Source organism: Lepisma saccharinum, chromosome 11 (assembly GCF_977018435.1).
Source record: "Lepisma saccharinum chromosome 11, izLepSacc3.1, whole genome shotgun sequence".
Taxonomy (NCBI): Eukaryota; Metazoa; Arthropoda; class Insecta; order Zygentoma; family Lepismatidae; genus Lepisma; species Lepisma saccharinum.
The window spans coordinates 40519193-40543075 of record NC_139239.1 but is presented as its reverse complement, the minus strand read 5'-3'; the positions used below and the strand labels follow the sequence as shown (position 1 = coordinate 40543075).

Genomic DNA, 23883 nt, shown 5'->3' with positions numbered 1-23883 from the left:
CATCAATTTCATCATATCATCACTCATTCCCATCTTCGCAAATTAGCCAAAAGTGGCACAAAAAGCGAAGTAAAATGGACACTCACAAACATCCATGCCCAGGCCAGGATTCAAACTCGGGAACCCTGGCGTCGTAGCATGATGTGCATAGAGGGAAAGAGAAAGATTGAAAGATGGAATAAGAGAGGTGAAGAAAGATTGAGATAAAAGTGAAGAAAAAAGATAGAAACAAAGAGAGATAACAAGAAAAATAGAAAGATGACGAAAGAACAGAGGAGAAATAGACAAAGAAAGGTGGAGAAAGAGGATAAGAGATGTAAGAAAGAAACTGAATCGTAACAGCTATGAGTATTGTAGTGCATTCTTTCATATCGACAATGTTACCGATAAGCGAGTGGCAACAGAGGCATGTTCCACTTACAGTATTGCATTGTTTTCTTGCGAGCGAAAAAAATAAAGGAAGAAATTTCCGTCTTACTGAGAATAAAAACATCTCGTTGGTCTTTAAATGGTGTTTCGTTTCCACGTTAAGGAGGTTTCCGCCTTAAGCAGGTCATTTTCAAGTATAAAATCGGTCCGTTCTGGGGACTTTTTTTCCGTATTTACAGGATTCCTTCTTATAGAGGTTCCGGGATATGCAGTTTTTACTGTAATTAGATATAATACATACAAGAAAAGAATGCAGAAGAATAAAAACATAAGTCCGACAACTTCAAATTTTCCAGCAATTTCTATGTATATACATAAAAAAATTTGGTTTATGCAGTAAACCAGGTAACATGAGAGAATACACCACTGATGTATTTAAAACTATATGTAAGGTGCTGTACATAAAATTCCATACACATGGCAGCTAACAAGTTAAGGTGAGTGTCAAATTTTATTGACAAATGATACCTTGGTTTAATCATTCAAGACTACTATTATTAGATTTAGAGATTTTTTTTTTATTTAGAGTGATATTACATAATTTCATATTAAAATCTGAAAACAGCCTCAGCTTTGAGGGTATTATAGCAAATTAACATCTAAGGGTTTAGCTATTCTTTGCAGTTTAAGAGGTATGAATGAATGAATATTCTCTGTATTTGCATTAGGAATGTTTTCATTGCAAGTTAACATGCAACATCTAATATCTATCAGCTACACAATGTAACCATTACTCTAGGCCCACATCAATTAATCTCTTCATTACTAATTCCTGTATTATGTACTGTACAAATATATATATTTTAATGTTTATTACAAAATATTTTTCTGTACATCGATACTTTGGTTGTTCTCTTTTTACAGTTGCTACTCATTGGTGTTCTCGCATACAGTTTGGGTCTTTCATTAAAAGGAGGGAATTTTAAAATACATATCATGGGTACTGATTGTGCCATGTAACAATTTGAGAGCAGTGAAAAAAAATGATACATTTTTTTGGCCATTTAGAATAAGCACTAAAAATAGGCAAACAATCAGTGGTACCAACTTATATGGGCCTGTGGGGCTCGAGTCCACCAAATAATCTGTTGTTATGTTTTATTTCTGTTCTTCTGTTCTGTAACTCCAAATGTAACAATTCCACAACTATTTTCTTCAGAAATAAATGCTCTTTATTTTTGTTTATGAACACTTTTTCTCTTAAATTAGCAGTTTTCAAGTTGAACTACAATAAATACGATGGATATTTTTTCATAAGTTCAAATTTTTGGGGCAAAAAATAACCATAGAGGGAACTAAACACCATTGTGCTTTGAACAGTTTAAAGATATAGACATAAGTGAATACATTATTAATACATTTAAAATGATAAAGCAACAAGGGTTGGTTGAAATGGTATGGAATGGAATGAAACCAACCCAAATATGTGTGTGTAACTCTGAGGGTGTTTTGCACTGAAATAATTGCAGAGGAGGAGGTGTGTTAAGCCTAATATTAATGCCGAACTTTTATTTTCCTGCAAGGATCGAAGGTTAAGAACTTCGAAAAGTGAGGATAACCTTGCGATAGCATCATGGTGACCAGATGGAAGAAATTTTTGAAAACTTTGGGTTGTATGAATAAAAATGAGTGCCTATTTATTAGCCAACTTTTGACACTTACTCCATTTCCTATGAATAAAAATATGAGAACTTACTCACAGAGGAAGCCCCTACCCCCTTCCATGAATGCCTGATTTCATGGTAAGCACGTGCTCTCATTTTGAGAAGAGGAACATTCTGAGAAACTGAGCTGTTGCTTATATATAACAAAAGCAGTTTTAAAAGTTAATCAGTTGCAGATAAATTGCTCAAAAGTAACTTGGCTACAATTACAGTTACTCGCTTTGAAATGTAACTCGGTTACCATTACTTTAAAATGTAATTAAGGTAAGATACACCTCTTACAACATCTTTCTTTCCAACATTAACTGCAAGCATTTTGTCCTTTTTTTACTGATGACAATCCTAAATTTACATTAATTGAATTAAATATGCTTCGTGTGTTTAAATATGGAAATACAGAGCTCAGAAAACTTCATGCTTGAAAAAAAAATTCATCATGCAAAATAATTGTTTGTAACAAATGTGTACATGAAGGTTAACATTCTAATTTTTATATTTTTAGATGATAATAATTTTGTTAATTTACTGTTGTAACATACAGAAAAAGTAAATGTTATGTTTGTTACTTGTTAAATGAAAAGAGTAACCAAGTTAAAGTTATGAAACGAAAAAGTAGCTAGTTACAGTTGACAAAGTTACTGCTACTGCATTACTTCCAAACACTGAAACAAAGGTACGTGGGGGGCATGCACAAATACTGTATATGTATCCCCTAGGACATGAAAAGTTTGATATACTCATGACAAGTCTAGATTAGAAACACTGCTAGGAAGGAGTTTATTCAATGAAAATTGGGAAAATGTTCGCCTACTAAGCACCTACCCAATTTTTAGTAATACAACCCATTAAGTGGATAGTAAGATACACTATGGTAGGGTTATTCAAATTAGAAGCCTACCATATACAGATGCTGAGAGACAGAAAGAAAGATACTGATGATGCCCAGTTTTATGTTTGCAGACTTTACATTTTCTTACAGTACTGATTTAACCTTCATGATTCTAATGGAGCAGAGTGTTATAAAAATTTTCTGCATTTTATATATTTTCAAGTTTTAAGTTTTTTCACCTTGCTCCCGTGAAAAATGTAAATTCGAGGTTCCACTCTAGTTATTAAATATTCTTTTTTGAAGAGAAGAATCCTAATCATGTTTATGTGAAAAAAATTGCAACTATTGGAAACTACTTCTGTTGTTACATTTGGAATAGTTAGAACAGGACATTATTTCATTAACGATGGAGCAAAGTCAAAAAGTTTGTTTAAGTCCACTTTATGGGATCTGATCCACTGCGCAATAGGTCTCCGCCAGTGACTCCTTGATTAATCATGAGAGTATTTTGGCATTTTGATAAATTACATTTATTACATAAACACACAGTGCTTGAGATGTGCAGTACTTTGCTGCAATGAGTAATAAGTTAAATATGTTGTTACTGAAATATGAAGGAAAAAAAGAGCCAATTAGATCAATATAAATCCTCTGAATTTTTTCATTCAGGATTCAGTCTTTACATCCTTAAGCACTCCAAAACTACCGTTAACTGTGCACTTTCAAAATTACTTCTCTTTGACCTATGATAATAGCAGAAGTTGTGTGTCAAAAATAACAATTATGTACAAACTGAGTTTTACAGGGGTTTTCCGACTAATACTTCAACATTTATTAACAATTTATCACGTTGAAAGTCTTTGAGGTCTCAATCCTATTCTGTCAATCACATATTGTGGCATGCAAAATGTGGGGTTCACTGTTTTCACGGAAGTGTCTCCTAACAAGGACAATGCTGCCAAGCCAAACAAAGTGTGGAAAGGGTCCGGCAGATCTCCAGGTCTGTCGCTGAAGCCACCATCCGAGTCTTGGCATGCCAAAATAAAGTTCACTAAATGGTCCTTGTCTATCCAATGCAGTCGTCCCAGGATGCTGAGGGATGCAAGGACCCACCACGAATAGCACACATCTGGCAGTTTCTCCGGACGACCATTCAAACCACCTGAAGGAAGCTGACGTTCACAGAGCCACCACCCCAGGAGGTCTGCATTCACATGATGTAAGTGGCCTGAAATAAATGCAATTGCACTAGTTGGTGGTGGGACTTGCAAACTCTCATGATCCACTAGGCTATACCGGTGGTAGCATAGCTACCAGTAGGGTCTCCCATGTCGAGCATGCTAGCGAGGAGTCAGACTAAGAAGCAACCTACTGATCACAGCTTCAACGTCAGAAGATGGATGGTCATTTCAATGGAAGAGAAGGTGGACGAACCTCAAGGTGTAACACCTCTTTAAAAACCTTGATCCAGTTGGCACCAGTTCATAGAGATTCCTTGCCACGGTTCTGGTGAAGTCCTCAAAGGCAGATGTGGTGCAGAACAAGTCCTTCAGCAAGGCATAAGAGGCAACTCGATCTTACTACAGTTAAGCATTGAGGAACTGCTTCCATTCCATGCAGATGGAAGAGGGATTTTTAAAGGCTAGCAAATGCAACACCGAAAGAAAATCTGACAAGCCTAGAAGCCAAAAGGATGCAGCTCCTCCATTAGACTAGGCTGGCGTAAAGTAAATCACGCCGAGTGAAATTATGGTATTCACAGAAGTCAAAGGACAGAATACAGACCAAATTAGAGGAGGCAACAAGGCAAGGAGAGGATAATAACATTTGGTACATGGAACATTACATCTTTGACAGGCAAAGAAACCAAAATAGCTGATAAAATTTAAAAATACAAAAAATAATGTACTTGAAGTTAGTGAGTTACAAGGCAACTTTTGACAGTACCAGTGACAGCACTTGTAAGAACTGGAACATCTCCCTCACTTATACAGAGAATACAAATTGTATACAAGAAAGTACAAGGAATACTTTTACTTGCCAGGAAAAGATCAAATGAATTCAGGATAGATAAAGGTGTAAAACATTGAGACAACTCTCAGTTCCCTCTTGTTTACTATCCCAGTGACATATTCAGTGGGACGAGTATGTGGAAGGGATTGGAAGAAAGAAAGGGAAAACAACGTCAGAAATCCAAAAACTAGCCTTGGATGGAAAAATTAATAATAAATAGATTTTAAAAAAACAACGTTTAACAGCAAAAGGGAATTGAGAAGAAGGCATGCGATCAGCACATCCAATCACATTGCCACCATAATCTGGATTTCAACATACGATTTCAAGCAGCTCACCTAGTGTCCTCACGATGCTGGATAAACACAGAAATTTTGGAGTTCCTACTGGAGATCGAACCTACATTATAACCTGTACAAAACTCTTTGATGTTATCATGATTCATGTGATAAAAATGTGCATTCATGGTTGATTACATCACATGCAGTACATACAAAGATGCTACCATAGTAATTCACAAAAGCAGCAACATCCAACAATATTCATAAAAACACAAGTCTGCATCAACTGGAAGCAAAAAATTTGTAACCACTATGTACAGATAATCAGCACATTCATGCTCCCCTATTCAACCATCTCACTAAAAAGGTAAATATTAATATGGCTGTAACTGAAAAACTCAAACTAGTTGTGTTGCTCCGAGAACCCTAGAATATAATCTAGCATTTAACATTAATATGCTTCTCTTATTCAATTTAATGCATTTTTTAAAAAAAAATGTAAAATACTAATTTTAAGGTTAAATTTTGGAGAAATGCCATTTTAACAAATTCCACCGAATTGAGCATAATGCAGGAAATTATGAATTCATAAAAGTTATATCCTCTATGTTTTAAAAGGGCCACCATTATAAATCGCACAAAATATATTTTGAGGGTTACGACCTTAACTATCTATTGGTGTGGTACATGTCTGCACCAAATAGCATGATTCTACTAAAAAATTATCCCATATATGCCAATCATGAAAAAGCCACAACATATTTTCCGCACTTCGCTGTTCACTGAACCATACTCTTATTTTAAATAACATAATTTTATAATTTTGCATTGTCATCAATAGAATGTCTTGGACTACAATTACAATACTGACTATGACAACAATGAAGGATAGATTTTTGCTCTAAGCTCTCAAAAATATGTTGAACGGTCTAATTTGTTGTGTTCAAATATCCTGATTTGTTACAGAATAAACTAAACTACACTCCATGGTGCAACTCTCCCCTGAGGACCAGGGTTAAAGAAGCAGCCTTTTATTAGGTGATGCGTGATTATACATTGAGTTCCACCATTGTTGTTTTCTGACTTTCGAGACTTTGAGTCTGCGACTTCCTTAAGAGTAGCTCCCCAACTGTCCTCATAATAAAGGGTCGACATCAAAATTTAGTAGGGTCCCACTGGCAATCGAGCCTGTAATCACCAAATGTGAGATTACCAACCATCTGGATATGCAGGAGCCCTCTACAGCATTATACTTAAAATATTCATGTACAAAATCTTAATCTCAGAATTTGTAAGAAATGCATGAAAACTAATAATTGTAATTAATAATCTCTCCCAACAAAACTTAGCATCCATCACGTGCAGCATAAATACATAGTACAGAAGGCTGGTCTTTTCATACCTTGTCTTCCATATTCTTGTAACTTTCACTGAATTCTGAGACTCATTTCCATTATACATAGCATTTTAATCTTAAACCTCACCAGATGTTGGTGAATATCATCTGGTTCCAAATTCCTTAATATTCAAAAATGGATTTCAAGTTGGATGAATGAAAGAAATCAAAATTTTTGGTGCATCAGCACTTAGGCTATTTGCCCTGTTATATTATAGAGGAATCAGCCCTTACCATAACTAAAATCAATACATGTCTCTGACGACTAAAAATCTCCTTACCTACGTTAAAAGCTGAGACAGTAAAGAGGCACTCGGCACATATAAGAACAAAACATAAGACAACATACAGCCATACAGAAGATAATATTGATTGTAGATCCAGATGCAAGAGCCTCGTTGGCCTGCATCATAGCAGTTACTGGGGTGTACTATACAGAAGTGAGATTGAGTTTTAGGTGCCTTCTCAAAAGGTGACCCCTTACATTCCAGATTTGGCTGGATGCTCGATCATTTTGAAACATGTTCAATGCGCAGAATAATATACAACCATGACGTTTTGTACTTGTAAAAGAGCCTCTGGCTTGGTAATAAATGAGACAACTCAGCTTGCACATGTAAAATCTAAATACAATTATTTACAAATGGCCTATTTTCCAAATACACTTCGTAATAACTAGGGAACGGAACTTTAGGTAAATAAATGTTTTTTCTGCGATAATATAGAGACCCTCGTTTTTGCCAAAATTCTGATCATAGCCTTATATGTCAACTCAGCAAATTTTATTTTACATAAAAACACATCTTTTCCAGTTTTTCGTATGTAAATACATATTTTGCGAATTTTCACTTTAAATGCATAAAATCACTCATTGACTTCAGCTACCACGAAATCCTCGAAGGAAAAATGTTTATTCTCCGCACCTCTTTCATATATTATGAGCAGAACTTAAAAAACTTGTATCTGTTGTAAATGATCTCGACAAAGAAGACACATATAGAAGTCTATAGACATTCTGCACTTCCTTAAAAGTTGAATTGGCATACATCTCAACAAACCTGTCCTTTCTCACTAATTCCATACGAAAGCTTGAAAAGTCCGCGAACTCTTTTGCAGCTTCCGTGGGTGAAGTCCGTATAGTAGAAATGAAACTGAAAGAACTCACTGGATCTAATGCACAAGTGTTAATGTCTAAATGTACATACATTTTTTTGGGAAAAACAAGGTTTTCAAACTTTGTGCTAAATTGCACGTGTTTTGGAAGGTAAAGTAGAGGAAGAGGAAGCTTTGGAAAACTTCAGCGTTAGTGACATTTCGTGCTTCAAATGTGCAAGAATTGTTTTTGTGACGTGGAGCGATCTTTCTCACAATATAAGATGCTTTTTAGAGATAATCGTCACAGATTTACAATGGAGAATTTGGAAAGAAGACTATGGTGATCCACTGCAACTCTCCCAAAAAATAGCTCGCTAAGAGGTAAGCATTTAGAAACTGATTTCAGGTGTTTAAAATGCATGTAATATTTTGTTTTTGTTACCAAATGTTTATTATTTTTGTCACATATTTTCCTGTTTTTATAACATATTTTCAACATTTTTGACACATAAAAAATAAATATTTCTGAGTTTTTTCGCACATAAAGTTCCGTTCCCTATTAATAACTTTATGACGGAATTATATTTATTGTACATGAACACTGTGTGTTATTTGGTGACTTTAAAATCATAAGCTGAACTTAAAAGACACAGAGTGTAATTACCTATGGTGCAACAGCCCATTGAGCCCTACCGACTACCGGCCTCACTCCCACCTAGTTCTACTCACTCACTCACCTGAGGTGGGAGGTCATGCAACCAGTTACGGTGTGACGTGTGGTCTTCGTGTAGGTTTTCATGACCGGGTTATGCTACTCATTTGTAGCTCCCCAAGTGGCCACCGGTTCCATACACAGGGTGAAATCTCATGAGAAAAGTTTTAAACTTCCCCAAGGAGACTCGAACATCGCACATCCCGTAGCCGTAGCCAGAGCCGTAGACTGTGTGTCTTGTTCCAAACCTTGGATACAGTTTGGGACAAGACACAGAGTGTGCATGAATATATTATTGTATATTCTGAACTTATCAATAATTGTGTTATCTACAAATTGTGTCATAATTTAAAATCTGTATCTGGTGCGAGCAGTTGTCGAAATTTATTCCATAGATACACGGATCAAATTTTCAGGTTCAAACTGCAGATGATTTGAAATCTTTGGCTCCTTTGTTCATGCAGTGAGTTGAAGGACAAGTTTACAGATACTGCTGGGTACTAAAATATGTAAGAACAAAGTCAGTGTCTATTTCAATTCACTTAACTTGCAGATGCAAATATGACATTAAAACACATTACAGTACCATACTTATGTATTCCAATGGAGAAAAATTACCTGTGATTGAGAGCATTCCTACACAGCAATATATAAGCCCTGAATGACTTTCAGATCCTGGTCTTGAGCCGAAACCTCCATCAAAATTCATGCAGGAGACAACAAACTTCACAGCTTTCTCCACATTAATGGCTGCCATTTTGCCCTAAAATATAATAAATTCAGTAAATACTGATGTTACTTAAACATTCTTGAAGGGATAACATCAGTTGTAGTTTGCACTGCAAGTGAACCATGATACAGTGAAATTCCGATTCTTACATTTTCCCGCATTGAACATTCAAGCTTGATGGTCCCGACATAGCGAAATGTTATAAAATTTTCCTCGAGTTTACATTTTCCCCGCATTTTAAGTTTTCTTTCAGTTTGGTCCCCTGAAAAACTTAATCAAGGTTTCACTCTATTTGTTTTGTTTGTAAAATGAAGTAACTTTGCTAAAAATTAAATTTGTGAGATACTCTGCAGGCAACATCCATGAGAAGCACGGTATCCTACAAAATATGAAACTTGTTGCGATTAGCCAAAACTGCTACAGACAAACTAAATCAAATCAAGCAAAACACTAATCAAGTGAAAAAGCAGCTGGCTCAGTGCCAAAAATATTAAGTGGTTGACTTTTGATCTTGTCACTGAAAGTTCCCAGCCTGAGCACGGGTGTTCACTGTACGTGTTCCTTTATCCATTTCATGTAATCATCACCTTTCCTCATTGTTGCAATAAGCTCAAAGTGGCAGAAAAGGGACGAAAAATACTGAAATACAAAGAAACAAGTGCAAAACCTATACACGGCAATTTTCTGTAAACGCACAAAACATCGAAATACATCGCTACATTACAAGAATAGCAATAATCCTGCATGAAGTAAACAGCATTGTTTTTTGCAAATACTTCCATTCAATATAAAGGCAGCTACACAAATGGGGCAATTTATCCTACTTATCTGGTCACCGAGCCAAAAGTAAGACTCATGTGCCTAGGTTCTGCTGCTCCGTGCATCTAAGTCCACAGCTATCTACAGGCCTTGCAAATTTCCAAAGACCTACCTAGCTTATCGACAGCAAACTTTTTTTCTGGCTATGCACTGTCATCAGGGCCATGAGGCAAGCAATCACTCTTCCCAACTTTTAGAATCTGAAAGCATTTACTGCTCAACTAAAGAAGCATTTGAGTCAAGGTAGCATTTATCCTTTAAGAAATGTTCACATTTAATCAATTGAAAATTAAGATAAATCAATTTTAAAGTTAGTTTTTTCCATCGTAGAATACTTCGTATAACTGGCACCCATCACTGAATTTTCACACTCAGGTAAAAATAAATGTATCAAAAATTGAATTGTTTTTAAAGTTAATATTTTACACTCAAAAATCCTAATTTTGTTTGAACATTTCTTTTAATAGTCTTGTCCAGTGAATGCCATGGAAAATCTTGATTTTTTACTTCTTATAAATACATTGGAAAGTACATATAATTTAACTTTACATTTGCACTCTCCCCTCCAACATCCAAACGATGTTTTAACACTTTCCCTGACATCGGCATGTTATGTGCCAAAAAGATCCTAACAATTACGTGGTGTGGGAGTGTTTTGATGTCCTCATACACATGCTTGTTCTGTGCTCCCTCTGCATAGCAACTGAACATATGATTGCAAAATCGTTACTGTGTAGTGTGACCTTGGGACCAGCTGAGTCATTATCGAGAAGAAAAAGTTCCATATTGTTGTTCTTGTTCTTGTGTTAGCATGCTCACCGCAGGACAGAACAAAGGCATCTTGTAAGAAAAAGCAGCAGATCCTCACAAGAGTTTGAAAAAGTAGTGATGAAATTTGTGCTGACAAAAAGAGTGAAAATAAAATGTTTATTCCTGGACTTGATGATATGAAAGATGAAATACCTTACAATAGATCAAATGGAAGTGACAGATGATGTGAAAATCCCCCCCCCCCCCAGTGCCTGATGCTGCCATTATTTTGGCAAATAGTAACACTGTGCCTACAATTATCCTTTTTACGGGACATTCTGGAATCAAAACTCACAAACATAAATAATTCATTTCAACATTTGCAATTATTTTTTGGACAAAAAAAATCTCATATGTCACATTACTACCAACCCAAATTGGTATGCACATCAGTATTTGAGTACACAATCATTAACTCCAAATTTCAGAGATCCCAATACAAAGATGTCACAACAAATGATTCTCAGGATTCTTGTTCTTGACAGGAATTGATAAACGTCCAGAAATAGAATATTTTTGGTTCACTGAGCCCTTTTTCCCCACGCTGTGGTATAGTAGAAAAAAGTGTTACCGTGATTATCACGCAAAGAAAAACTAGTAAAATTACTAAAAAGGTATGACATATGCTTGCATTTATTCTCAATTAATATTTATGGTGTGTACAACATAAATCAATCAAAATTTTCAACTTTTGTTGCTCTTAAGAAAGAAAATATATTTTCATGAATTTTAGGATAATTTCATTTAAAGACCCTTGGTGCCAGAGAGTGAGTTAGCAGCTTAGCTTCACAATTGTGTCAAGTATTAAAAAAATGTAACACAGAGGTAAACATTAAAAAAAAATAAGGCATCCATTTTCACCAATCAAGTACAAGTTCAGGGTGTCTACAATTTCATAAAAACAAAGTTCCAGGTTTTCCCAAAGCAAGAAACAAAATTTTCCAGACCAAATCATTAGTGTACATGAACATGGAAGAGTTGAGGGTAGTGGAGAGCTTCAAATATCTAGGAAGCATAATTGAGAGAAGTGGAGGAATAAATGAAGAGGTAAATAGAAGAGGACAAATGGGTGGTGGACTATATCAAAGCGTTCGAAGATTAATATGGAACAGGGATGTACCTATGAAATGCAATAAGGTAATATATAACACATACTATGTGCCAATAATTATGTATAGAGCAGAGACTTGGACAATGACAGCGAGACAAAAAAAAGATGCAGGCAGTGGAGACGAAATGTTTAAGGAGTATACTGGGGAAGACTAGAAGGGATAGAATAAGGAATGAGGAGATCCGACAGACAGTGGGTGTGATGAAGCTTCAGAACAGGATAGATCTGGCACAGATGAAATGGTTCGGACACATGAAGAGGATAGATGCAGATAGACTACCAGTAAGAGCTTACAATGCACAAGAAGTGGGAATAAGGCCAAGGGAAAGACCAAGATGTTGATGGAAAGAGCAGATAGCAGAGTGTTAGGAGAATGGGACAAGATTGGAACACCGTGGAAAGAGAGGAGTGGTGGAAGAAAATAGAGGCTTGACTTCTATGCCGACCCAGGCAGAGGCAGGAAATGGTGAAGGATGTTGATGAACATGTATGGTAGAAAATTAAAATATTTTAGCTGAACACTTATCAATAGAATCCCACTTAACCAAGTACTGGAATAATAATGACATGGAAAGCTCAACACTAATTGCTGTACCCCGTGACAGAGTGGTTAGCACATTGCGCTACGACACCAGGGATCCGGGTTCGAATCCTGGCCTGGGCATGGATCTTTGGGAGTGTCCATTCATCAATTTCATCATATCACTCATCCTCATCTTCACAAATTAGCCAAATTGTCACAATAAGCGAAGTAAAATAAAGCAATTCAATCAATCAACAGTAATTGATTGTTGGATATGAAGCAAGTATCAGGGATGGGTTTTTATGTGATACTAGCCATGTATTGGCTAATGATTAAAAAAAGAATTATCACTTATAAAAAAACAAATTATTGCATACATAATACATAATTATTAACAATCTACCAAACACATACCAAAAATAGCAACAAGAAAGTGGTAAACTCCAATATTGTAGTAATTTCTGCATGACAATAGTTAAAAATTTATATACAATTTTTACTATAACTACTGGTAATACTCAGTATATCAAACTGAAATATAGTTTATCAACAATAACAACAATTTCTTGCATGTCCATCATTTCTTTCATTGTTCAAAAAGCTACCTTTAGTGCACTAGTACAAAAATATTGACTTTTTCCAGAAAAACAGCCAATTTTCCTGTCTTTCCAGGATTTCCAGACTAGTAGACACCCTGAAGTTAGAGTCAGAATTGTTTCTTCCTCAGATTCATTCCATTATGCCTCATCCACAAAGCACCACTAAAGTTTTGGTGTGGCTTGTTTAGTTTTAATAAAATAAAAATCAAGAAGAAAATATACGGCATGAGACAAGTGTCTTTGATTGAAATATGTGATTTATGTTCACAAAATTTTCAACATTTAAACAATGTACGTTTGTAGAAATTAATTATGAAAGCACTGTATAAGAAGGAATTAACTGCAAATATAATACCGCATGAAAGTTTACGAAGTTGATGTTTTGTTCAAATGATAGTACAGGGTGTTTCAGTATGAAGATTCACTTTTTAATTAGGTTCAACTTTTGTCGTTACAGTGACACTGATATATAATAATTGCACCCAAATGCCATGTGAAATGTTGCAATTTACTCTATACAGCAACAAATGACATTGGTATGCCCTTGTTCCAGATGTCCCTCAAAATCTGTCATTATCTGTAACGAATTCCCAACATTTCAAGTGGCATTTGAGTGCAATAATATGTAACTACCACACCACTATGTCCACAGAAGATGCATCTAATTAAAAAGTTGAACTTCCCCACTGAAACACCCAGTATATTTGTAGTAGGAAAATAGAACCACGTATCATACACAGCAAATTCACCACCACAACATTTTAATAAAACATACTCTCTTCAGAAACAAACTTACCAGTAAAGCTAGACAAGCCACTGCACAGAATGAAAATCTGGTGTCTACTTCCCCCCATTTGTCTCCAATGAAGCTTCCGTCTTCTTGTTGAAGGGATTTCACATAATTCACCAGCTTATCAACATCAATGACGTCAACTGCATCATACATGGTGAGGATCTGGAAAGATTACTCAACATTAGGAAAACACAAAACATGATTAACATACATTTCTTACAGTAATATGTAATAAATCCATGCAAGTTTTCCAAATAATAATAATAATAATAATAATAATAATTTAGTATTATTGCCCAAGCAAAAGAATATTTTTAATAAATCCTAACCAGTAATTTTATTGATTTTCCTTGTGTAGATGTAATTTTAAATATTTTTGATTAATCTAGTTCTGAATCTAGATCAAAAGTTACGGAGTCACTTTGGTTAAAAAAAAAAGTACTTTTTAGTTACTTTATTGTAGATAAGTTATAACTTATATATCATGTTGCATGCATGAACTGTAACCTTTTTTATTTTTTTACACATGCCAATCAAAAACTTACACTAATTTTTGTTAAAAATATAATAAACCTCGCATGTTTATATATCAGGTATACATAGAGGTGTGAATATTCAAAATACACTTTTATACTTGAAGTTGGTGTTTTAAGTCCACTTTATGCACACTAAGGCTAATCGGAACTGGGCCTACAGTTTAAAGTGGGATCCGAACCACTATGTGCCTCCACTGGCGTATCAAACCCGGGACCCCTTGATTACAAGGCAACGACACGACCACTGTGCCATTGGGGAGGTCCTACAAAACATTTGCTAATAGCATATATATATAATGGATAAAAGCAAGGAGGGCCAAAAGGGCTAAGTAAAAATCAAATAAGGTAAAAGGAAACACTCACCGGACAGTAGGAAAATTCAAAATTTTCGCTAATTTATAGCATCATCGGTGTGAGAAGAAACAGAAGACGGAACCGGAAGTTGGCGAAAATTTTGAATTTTCCTACTGTCCGGTGAGTGTTTCCTTTTACCTTATTTGATTTTTATATATATATATATATATATATATATATGAATATTGCAATTAAGACAAGCCATAATTTTATTCATTACTGTTGAAATGTACAGAAAAGCAACTGTTACTTTCATTATTTCATTATTCACATGGCTTGATAAAATACCACTAGTACGTATTGAAATGTCACCAATTCAAGAAATGCAAAGTTCTTACGTAAGATATATAATTTTGTTAGCTTGAAGGAAAAAGCAGAATCAAAACCAACCTTTGCCCACACATACATCAGACTTACCAACCTTATCTCAACTGAGGAAGACTTTCAAACAATGATTGATTGATTGATTTGATTTATTTTACTTTGCTTTTTTGTGCCGATTTTGGCTAATTTGCGAAGATGGGGATGAGTGATGAACTGATGAAATTGATGAATACATACTCACAAACATCCATGACCAGGCCGGGATTGGAACCCAGGACTCCTGGTGTCATAGCACAATGTGCTAGCCACTCCACCATGGGGCCGGCACTTTGAAACAGTGGAAATACTATTTAAATAAATAACATGTACCAGAACTAATAATAAACGTAAGTGGAAATTACTCCAATATTATTTATTCTTAGACACTTCGTACAGCATGTAGTTCTTTCTCCCACATATCTTAACACTATGTAGAGTATCATGGATCTACAGCTTTGTTGGTTAACTAAATCAGTGAGATAGGCTTAGTAGCATTCAACTCTAATGACAAGCAAATATGGTATGACCTTTATTTGAAATGTTATGGATGTCAACTGTTGAAGATGATTGGTCAGTGTAATGTGAATGGAGGTCACAAGGATATTGACATCTACTTTGATATTTTACCAAAGCCAAAACCATGAATGTGCTAAATCTTACTTTGAGATAAAAGCATTTTAACATTCAAAGTCCTGGGGGAAAAAAAACAGGTTTTACATTTGGATAAATGTTGTCACTGGAAAATGAGAAACCATGTATAACTGTTTATAACCTCATTCAAGTTAGTAGAGGAATCTATCAACAAAAAGTAGTCAGAAAATGTACTCAGGTGAAAAAGTCACAATTTGCACTCATGGTTTTGGCACTTGTGCAATATGTACTCCAAGTGAATTAGACTATGAATTCAGAATGGGTAAAATTTTTCGAATGTCACATAGATGACTTGTGAGTTATTCTTTTTAAGTCCACTTTATACACAGAAAGGCTAATCGGGACAGGAACTAAAGTGGGATCCAAAGTTTATGTGCCTCTACCGGGTATCAAACCAGGAACCCTTCTCTTTCCATGGATCTGAAGATACTGGAATCCAGTAACAACCATGTACCCAGATTCGCCAAAAATCAGGTACCCAGATTTAGAATTGAAAATTGGGTACCCAGGTTCAGAACAAAAAATGGTGTACCCACATCCACTATTACCAAGAACCTGGACATTTCAGAATCCAGATCTGACCATCCCTATTGTACACCATGGTGTGCTGCTAATGACACACCTTTTATGTGGAAGAAACTTACCTAATCATTCTTCCATTAAATTACCACAGATTAGCCTCCACTTTGTACCAGAGATCTGGATATTAACAATTCCTTGTAATGTTATTACATTGACAGTTTACCAATATCAGTAGAATTTTCATGAAAATACTATACAATTAAAAAAAAAAAAAAAAGTTTAAATAAGCGTATACAATTTTCTGTAAGTTAAATAAATATTTTTCCTGCCTACCTGTACTGCACTTAATGTGTACAAAAGATGTGGATCATGTCCAATACTTGCTGCTACACCTCCAGATTCATCCTGACAGTCTTTTATGAACTTTAATATTTCCTGCTTATTCATTCTGTCTAAGTGGCCCATCAAATCAATGGCTGTCAAGCCCCAGTAGATGCCAGACATCCTCAGATATTCTGTCATAGAATATTCCTAAAAAATAGAAAAATATTACTTACAATAAATGACAGAATTCTCACTACACAATATCACTATCCCTAACATGTCTCCCAAGAGCTGTTGTTGGTATGCCAAAAATACATCCTACACCGTCACCATTGTCTAAGGCATCAGGCTTTGGGCTCAGGGTAAGGGACATGCACTGGTTCGAGTCTCCTGGGAGGAAGCGCAACAACTTTTCTCCTGAGATTTCATCCAGCGTATGGGACCGGTAGCCACCAACTATCATGAGGAAATTGGGGAGCTATGAACGAGTAGTGAAACCCGGTCATAGAAAACCTACAACAGCTGGGAGCTTGTCATGCTGACCATACGTCATCCCGTAACTGGTTGGATGATCTCACAGACCGGCAGTCGGTAGGTAGGTATTGACTCTCGAGGACTTTTACACCATGGGTTATTGTTATTAAGTAACAAATACATAAAAACAGTGAATGAATGAATTGGAAAAGCAATGCAAGTGGCACTGTTGTTCCTGTGCCTATCTTAGCTCCACTAATGGCTGATACTATCAATAAAGTGGATTCAGAAGTATAATTAAGCTATTTAAAAAAAAAAAGACAAAGTGCTTTCAAAGTTTTACTTTTATCGTAATTGCCATTCCTTAATACTACTTTCGTACATAATTTTCATATTTATTGAGGCATATATTATAATGGGATACTAATTTAGGTATTCCCTCCTCACAGAACAAAGCTGCCTCTGAAGATAGCCAATTTTGCATTGATGTTCTGATGCAGTGTGTCCAGTTGGGAAAAAAAAAATGTACTTGTGGTTCACTCCACCCTTCCCCCAGATGGGTACAGGGGCAGGAGTCCCATTGTGTATTTGGAGATGAAGCTTTTGCTTATGGGTTAAAGGTGGCAGTTTTTTAGCTCAGACCTGTTTTAAACATGTTAAAAAAAGAAAGAAGTATTATTTTCAAAATGGCCTCCTCTTCACACCTTGTATTTATTCCTTTCCTTCATTTTAATACTATTTTTACATTTTTAAAAAATATTCTCAAAAGATTGTACATAAAATAATTAATATACATTGACATAGTTATACAAAATACATATAAATTGAATATATTTCATTTTTACAAACAAAAAAAAGTACATCATCAAATACCACTATGAAAAAGAGTGGCCAATATAATATGCAAGTTGTTTAAAATTGAAAAAACGTTACACAAATACCTATTAAATGTCATAACTTCAGACAAAAAGTAATTGCAAACTTCAAACACATAACAAAATTTCTATGTAACCTTTATCCATTCTCACGTGTTTTTCTGTGAAAGGAAAATATTTTTTGTTTACAAAAACAAAAGAAGATAAAATACATTTTTAGAGGATTAAGAGAGACAGGATTGTTATGCCTACTGTACTGCCTTTGTAAGAACTGATTTAGTCTTAAGAGAAACTACATGGAAAAACAAATCGAAAGCAACATTAATGAGTAATAAGAATTAATGCAAGTATAGTTTTCATATTGCATGTCTCATAAATATCGACAAACTTTAACAGAAATTAGAAAAATAGTTCATTCCACATGAAATTCGAACCTGCAATCTGTAGACAAATGAGTCAGTTTCTTTACACTTCCCCACTTGGCTAATAACCTCATCTGAATTTTTCTTAAGATTCTTTAGCAATCTTTCAAGCTTTATTAACATACCTGCTGTATTTCACTAGTTTATTTTACAAGTTGGTATACAGTTTCTGCAAGTTTATAGCCTAGTGTTACACACCCTTAACATTTTTTTGGAAAATTGCTGGTTCTCAGCTCAATCATCATAAAGAGCAGTACTAAAAGTAAACGACTTTATCAGTAGTCACAGTTTTAAAGGACAGTTCTTTAAGAAAGGATGCTGATGCTGTCATCCAAATATTCAATGTAAGAAATGTGACACCAGCTGAAAATTCATTGCCAGACATCCAAAGTTTGCAGTTAAAATGCCATGATGGATAGAGTGGTGAGGAACCGGCTCAGAGAATTCAGTTAAGATAGAAAGAATTTGCACAATGAGACAACAACGTCAGTGAAGAATTGGTTCACTCAGCCTAGGCTTAGCACTCAGAAATTTCAATCTGTTCCTGAATTTTAAGAAACCTCTTATCAAGATGGGTTCCAAAAGTAACTATCTAAGACAGTCAAAGTGATTTATATTTTTCAGAATTGTGCAGGTGCGTTTATTATATATATCATAACAGTATGCTGTTATAATGTATGCTTCAACAAATAAGTATATTTTAATAGTCTAATGGTTCTTATTTTCCAAATATGCCTTATAATTACTTCAGAAATACTGTACATGAGAACACAGAGAAGGAACTTACATAATTATCCTTTCTGTTATTGTAAGTAGCAATGTACTCTGCATGTTTCGGAAGCATAAGCGTCTTTGGACTATCTTCAGGCAAAATAACATCCTTCAAATGGGTTGCCTATTTAAAAAAAACTCACAATGTATGAATTACTTGAATACACTTTATTATTCCTTATTATGAACACAAAAACTTAATTATTTCTAACATTTTACAAAAATATCATACTAAGAAAGAAAATGTGAATGACCAAACATAAAAAAAATTTACAAAGAAATTCCACAAAAAATCAAGATGGCATATCAATATCTCATCAGTTACTAAGAGACCCCAGTCAGATACCAATTAGATGCAATGTAACTTACACTATATTGCCAATAATTACCGGACACCCTCTGAACTGTAAGAAGAATTGCCATTCGTCATCAATACATATCATGAGCCACTAGAATGACTCATGAAGGACAGTGAGTGTGCTGTAGACGTGTATACTGCTGCCAGCAGTCAAAATGAGTGGACAACATGAGCTGAGTGAGGCTGAACAAGGTGTATGATTATCGGTGACCATTGATTCAGGGTGACCCTTTCTCAAGACAGCCAAATGTCAACCTCACTACCACCCTGAACTGTATTTTCTAGACTAGCGAGGCTCTGGTATCTGGACCATGGCTATTATAATCATCTATTGGACTTGTGTTGTGTGCTGTCCTTTCATCCATTATCAGCACTCATCATCATCTTCACAATTAGCCAAAAGTGGCAGAAAAGTGAAGTAAAATAAAGCAAATAAATCAAAAACAAATCAATTTGAGTCGAGCAATCCATCCATGAGATTTCAGATAGCCAGTTGAGTCCTGATCTCAACCCAATTGAACATCTGTGGAATGAGTTAAAGCAGAGGTCTCCAAATTCACCAAGTCATTGAGCTACTTCCCACATGACAAGCTACCAAGTGTAGAATGACTTTCTTACGATCCCTCTTGGTTCATAAAAACTTTGAGATGTTATAATTTTTTACAGCAACGTTTGCACCAACGTCGATTTACTCGCAAGTAAGAGTAAACTCAGAGTTAACCCACAAATCGGCTGATTACACTGTCCAACAAAATTGAAGTTTTTGTCTGTTAAAAGATAAGTTGTGGGTGATTCTAATTGAATTTGATGTGCTGATTTCAAATCTAATTACAGAATTTTTCCATCACCCATGAAATTTGAGTAACAGGGTACATGCAAAATATCAGGTACATACAAATCTTATATAGCTTTATAGTGACACGATGCAATATTATTTACAATGGCATATCAAGAATGACTTCTAACTTGATTTTCGGCTGTACTTTGCCTGAGGAACATCACTTTTAGTGCCAACATATTTGGAGTCCATTTTCCCTGGTAGCGCCTTTCCATTTCACCAATTTCCTGGTGGAAACGTTCTCCATGTTCCTCGCTCATTGTCCCAAGGTTTTGCGGGAAGAAATCGAGGTGGGAGTCTTGAAAAGTGTATCTTCAGAGACATATTACACTCCAGAGCATGATAGTTCTGAATCAAATTACTGACAAGTTCTCTGTAATTTTCTGACTTGTAGTTTCGGAGGAAATTTATGCTTACTTCCTTCAAAGATTGCCAAGCAGCCAATTCCAGCTCATTTAGGCTCTTTTCAAAACCATTATCTTTCATTAGTTTCCTGATTTGAGGGCCAACAAATATTCCCTCTTTTAGTTTCGCCTCAGTAATTCGCGGAAACTTCTCTTTGAGGAACATAAATCCACTACCCTCACGGTCCATTCCTTTTACAAAATTCTTCATCAGACCAAGCTTTATGTGGAGAGGAGGCAGTAAGATTTTGTCTGGACTTACAAGTGGTGGATGAACAACATTCTCCTGTCCTGCGATGAGTGACTCTCTCTTCGGCCAGTTCTTTTTAACATAATGATTTTTTCTATCTCTGCTGTCCTATTTACACAGGAAACAGCAAAATTTGGTGTAACGTAGTTGCAATCCTAAGAGTATAGCAATAACTTTTAAATCTCCACATATCTGCCAAGAGTATTTACAGTACTGGATATTTGATAACAGTTTCATGTTTTCATAACTTTCCTGCATGTCCCAGGAATATGCTAAGGGAATGCTTGGATATTTATTTCCATTGTACAGTACAACTCCTTTCAAACTTGTTTTCCAAGAGTCTAAAAACAAACTCCATTCTTCACTTTTATGTACAATATCTAGTCACTCTAATAGACCATCGATGTTACAACAGAAAACAAGGTCCTTATCTTCAGCATACATATCTGCAAAGCCTTTTTGGCGTTACTGGAAAAAAATAACTCTAGTGTCACTCTCCAATAAATGCCATCCTTTTAATCGCGATGCAAGCAGTTCTGCTTTACCCTTACTTAACTCTAGATCTCAAACTAAATCGTTAAGATCCTCTTCAGTTATTAAGTGAGGTTCAGTTGAAACACTCCCACAAAATCAGGATCATTATGCAATTCACTACATTCATGCAGACATCAATGGCCTAAAGTTACTAGTGTATTGTTGGAGCAAAGACATAAAAATATTTTAAATATTGCCTACCAATCAGCTTATTATGGACTGCATGCTGCAATAATAATGCAGAATTATATTTTTATTGTTACAATAAAATGGTGGGTGATTGACAATTTCTGACTTCATTTTCAAAATCAGCAGGTGGCAAAACATAAAGAACCGTTGAAATTTTACTTTTAACAAAACCATTGTTGGACAGTGTTATCTGTTGCACCAACAGAAACGCCGGGTAAGCTGGGAGTAAAATGAGGGTAGTAAACGTTACCCTCCAAGATGGGTGAGTAAAAGCGGAGTTAACCCACGTGCATTGGAGTAATGGCTGCCATCCACAACCGGTATTGTATCATTTCAGAATTTCAAAACTAAATAAATGTAAAATGGGAAGTAACAGACTCAAACTGCGAATGTAAAAGTGATAAATATATAGTATGTTATTAAGTATATACTTTGGCAGATGCTTACTGTGCACATTCTTCAGTACAGAGTTTCTAAAACTGAACGTGCAATACAAACATAAACATACACCCACTAGCTGGAGAAAATGGAATAGTCCTAGCCATAAATGATCGTGAATACTACGTGAAGGTACATGCATACATCGAAATCTACTGCAAACATCACTGTAAAACTACTTACTATGATCGCAAGCTGCAATACAATATCAACATTTATTCACAAAAATACTTTTCCTCATCTTTATCATGTGCTTGAATTTTCTTGTGGCAGTCCATTGTCACTGTTTACGGAGATACCAAAGTCCCGTTACCGCCACCCTTCCTCTTTTCTTCTGTCATGCATCTGGAAACATGCCTTCTCGAAATAGGTAACCAATCACGTGCTTCCATCTGTATGATGTTTAGGCACTTGCTTTGAGGCTAGCTGCTATCCTAGAGTAAAGCCAAGGTTTCGTGACTCGTGCGGATTTGAATGCCGTTCATACTGGTGCAATGGAAAATTATCATAACTCGAGTGTTACCCTGACCCATGGATTTTCAAACTCGCAAGTTTGTTGATGTTTGTGCAAACGGGCATAAGATGCCACTCGGGTTCAAATTCCAACATGAGCATGTGTCCCTTCATCAATTTCATCATGACATCACTCACCCTCATCGGCGCCATCAGCCAAAAGTGGCATAAAATCGACACTAAATAACAAAAGTCAAATCAAATCACATCAAATTATTATTTTTAATTTCTATGCAACATACAGAAGGTGTCATTACTTAAAGAAAGTCCAAAAAATACTTTTCTTACAAAGCACAGTAAAATTTAAAAACTTGCCCCTAATCATCATCATCATCATCATCTTGCTTCTTCCATGTTAATGAGAAGGATGACACTCATTTACATCCACAATATTTGTTAGGTTGGTTAAATAGGTTGTCACAGACATTGTAACCAGTTGTCCATCTGTCCGCAAAAGCAGTTCTTTCTGCCACTCAAATATTGACCCCCTTATCTACAGTCTATTCTAGCCAACCCCCCCTCAGGAGCTACTGGAAATGACACTTTAAGCTACCAGTAGCTTGTGATCTACAGTTTGGCGATCACTGAGTTAGAGCATCGGTTGCAATCCACGCTAAACTGCCCAAAGACGACCACCGTGCTGTTTGCCATTTTGCAGGAGGTATGGAAGCAACTACCATCCAGCATTTACCATAACCTGGTGGAAAGTTTTCCTTCAAGGGTTAAGGCTGTGATAGCAACGAATGGCAGACCTACCATGTACTGGCACCACTAGACTTCCAGGTAAGCACATTTCTATGGGTGTCCAGCCATTATTGGCAATATAGTGTATCTCAAGTAAATTGAAAATTGATTCCATTTAATATCTACCACTACATGTACTTGTAACTACTAAAGACTAAAAAATAAAAATAAATGAAATTAACGCATAATACAATACAAATTATCTCTGTTTCTCTGTTAATATTTCAATTGTTAAAAGCAATTAATTTGAAAATTTATCTAACTCGAAAAGTTAGAAAGATGAAATTTAGTGGCTTATAAGCATTTGTCATTTTATATTTCCTTCAAGAATCTGATTGTATGCATACTCATATACATACATTTATCCAGGCGCGGAGCGTCCTTGTAAGCCGTGTAAGCCGGGCTTACACTTTATTAATTCTAGTAAAATGTATGTAGTTATATGGCAAAATTCGTAAAAACTTCAAAGTTCATCTCGGCCTGATACCAGTCTTCGAGATCCTGTTTGTTAGATTGCAA

The 23883-nt window shown here is 35.6% G+C and overlaps 1 protein-coding gene across 2 annotated transcripts in view; it reads right to left on the bottom strand.

Annotated features, from left to right (window-relative positions):
• Positions 1-3592: 3592 nt before the first annotated feature.
• The window catches only part of RabGGTb (geranylgeranyl transferase type-2 subunit beta), a 30471-nt gene continuing 10180 nt past the window's right edge, over positions 3593-23883 (bottom strand). For both annotated transcript variants that reach the window (XM_083130951.1, XM_083130952.1), the window contains exons 2-6: positions 19113-19220; positions 16564-16761; positions 13808-13966; positions 9038-9182; positions 3593-4150 (exon numbers count right to left, since the gene is read on the bottom strand). In XM_083130951.1, the coding sequence (XP_082987077.1) occupies positions 3768-4150; positions 9038-9182; positions 13808-13966; positions 16564-16761; positions 19113-19220 (993 nt within the window). In that variant the 3' untranslated portion in view covers positions 3593-3767. The remainder of the gene's footprint in view (positions 4151-9037; positions 9183-13807; positions 13967-16563; positions 16762-19112; positions 19221-23883) is intronic.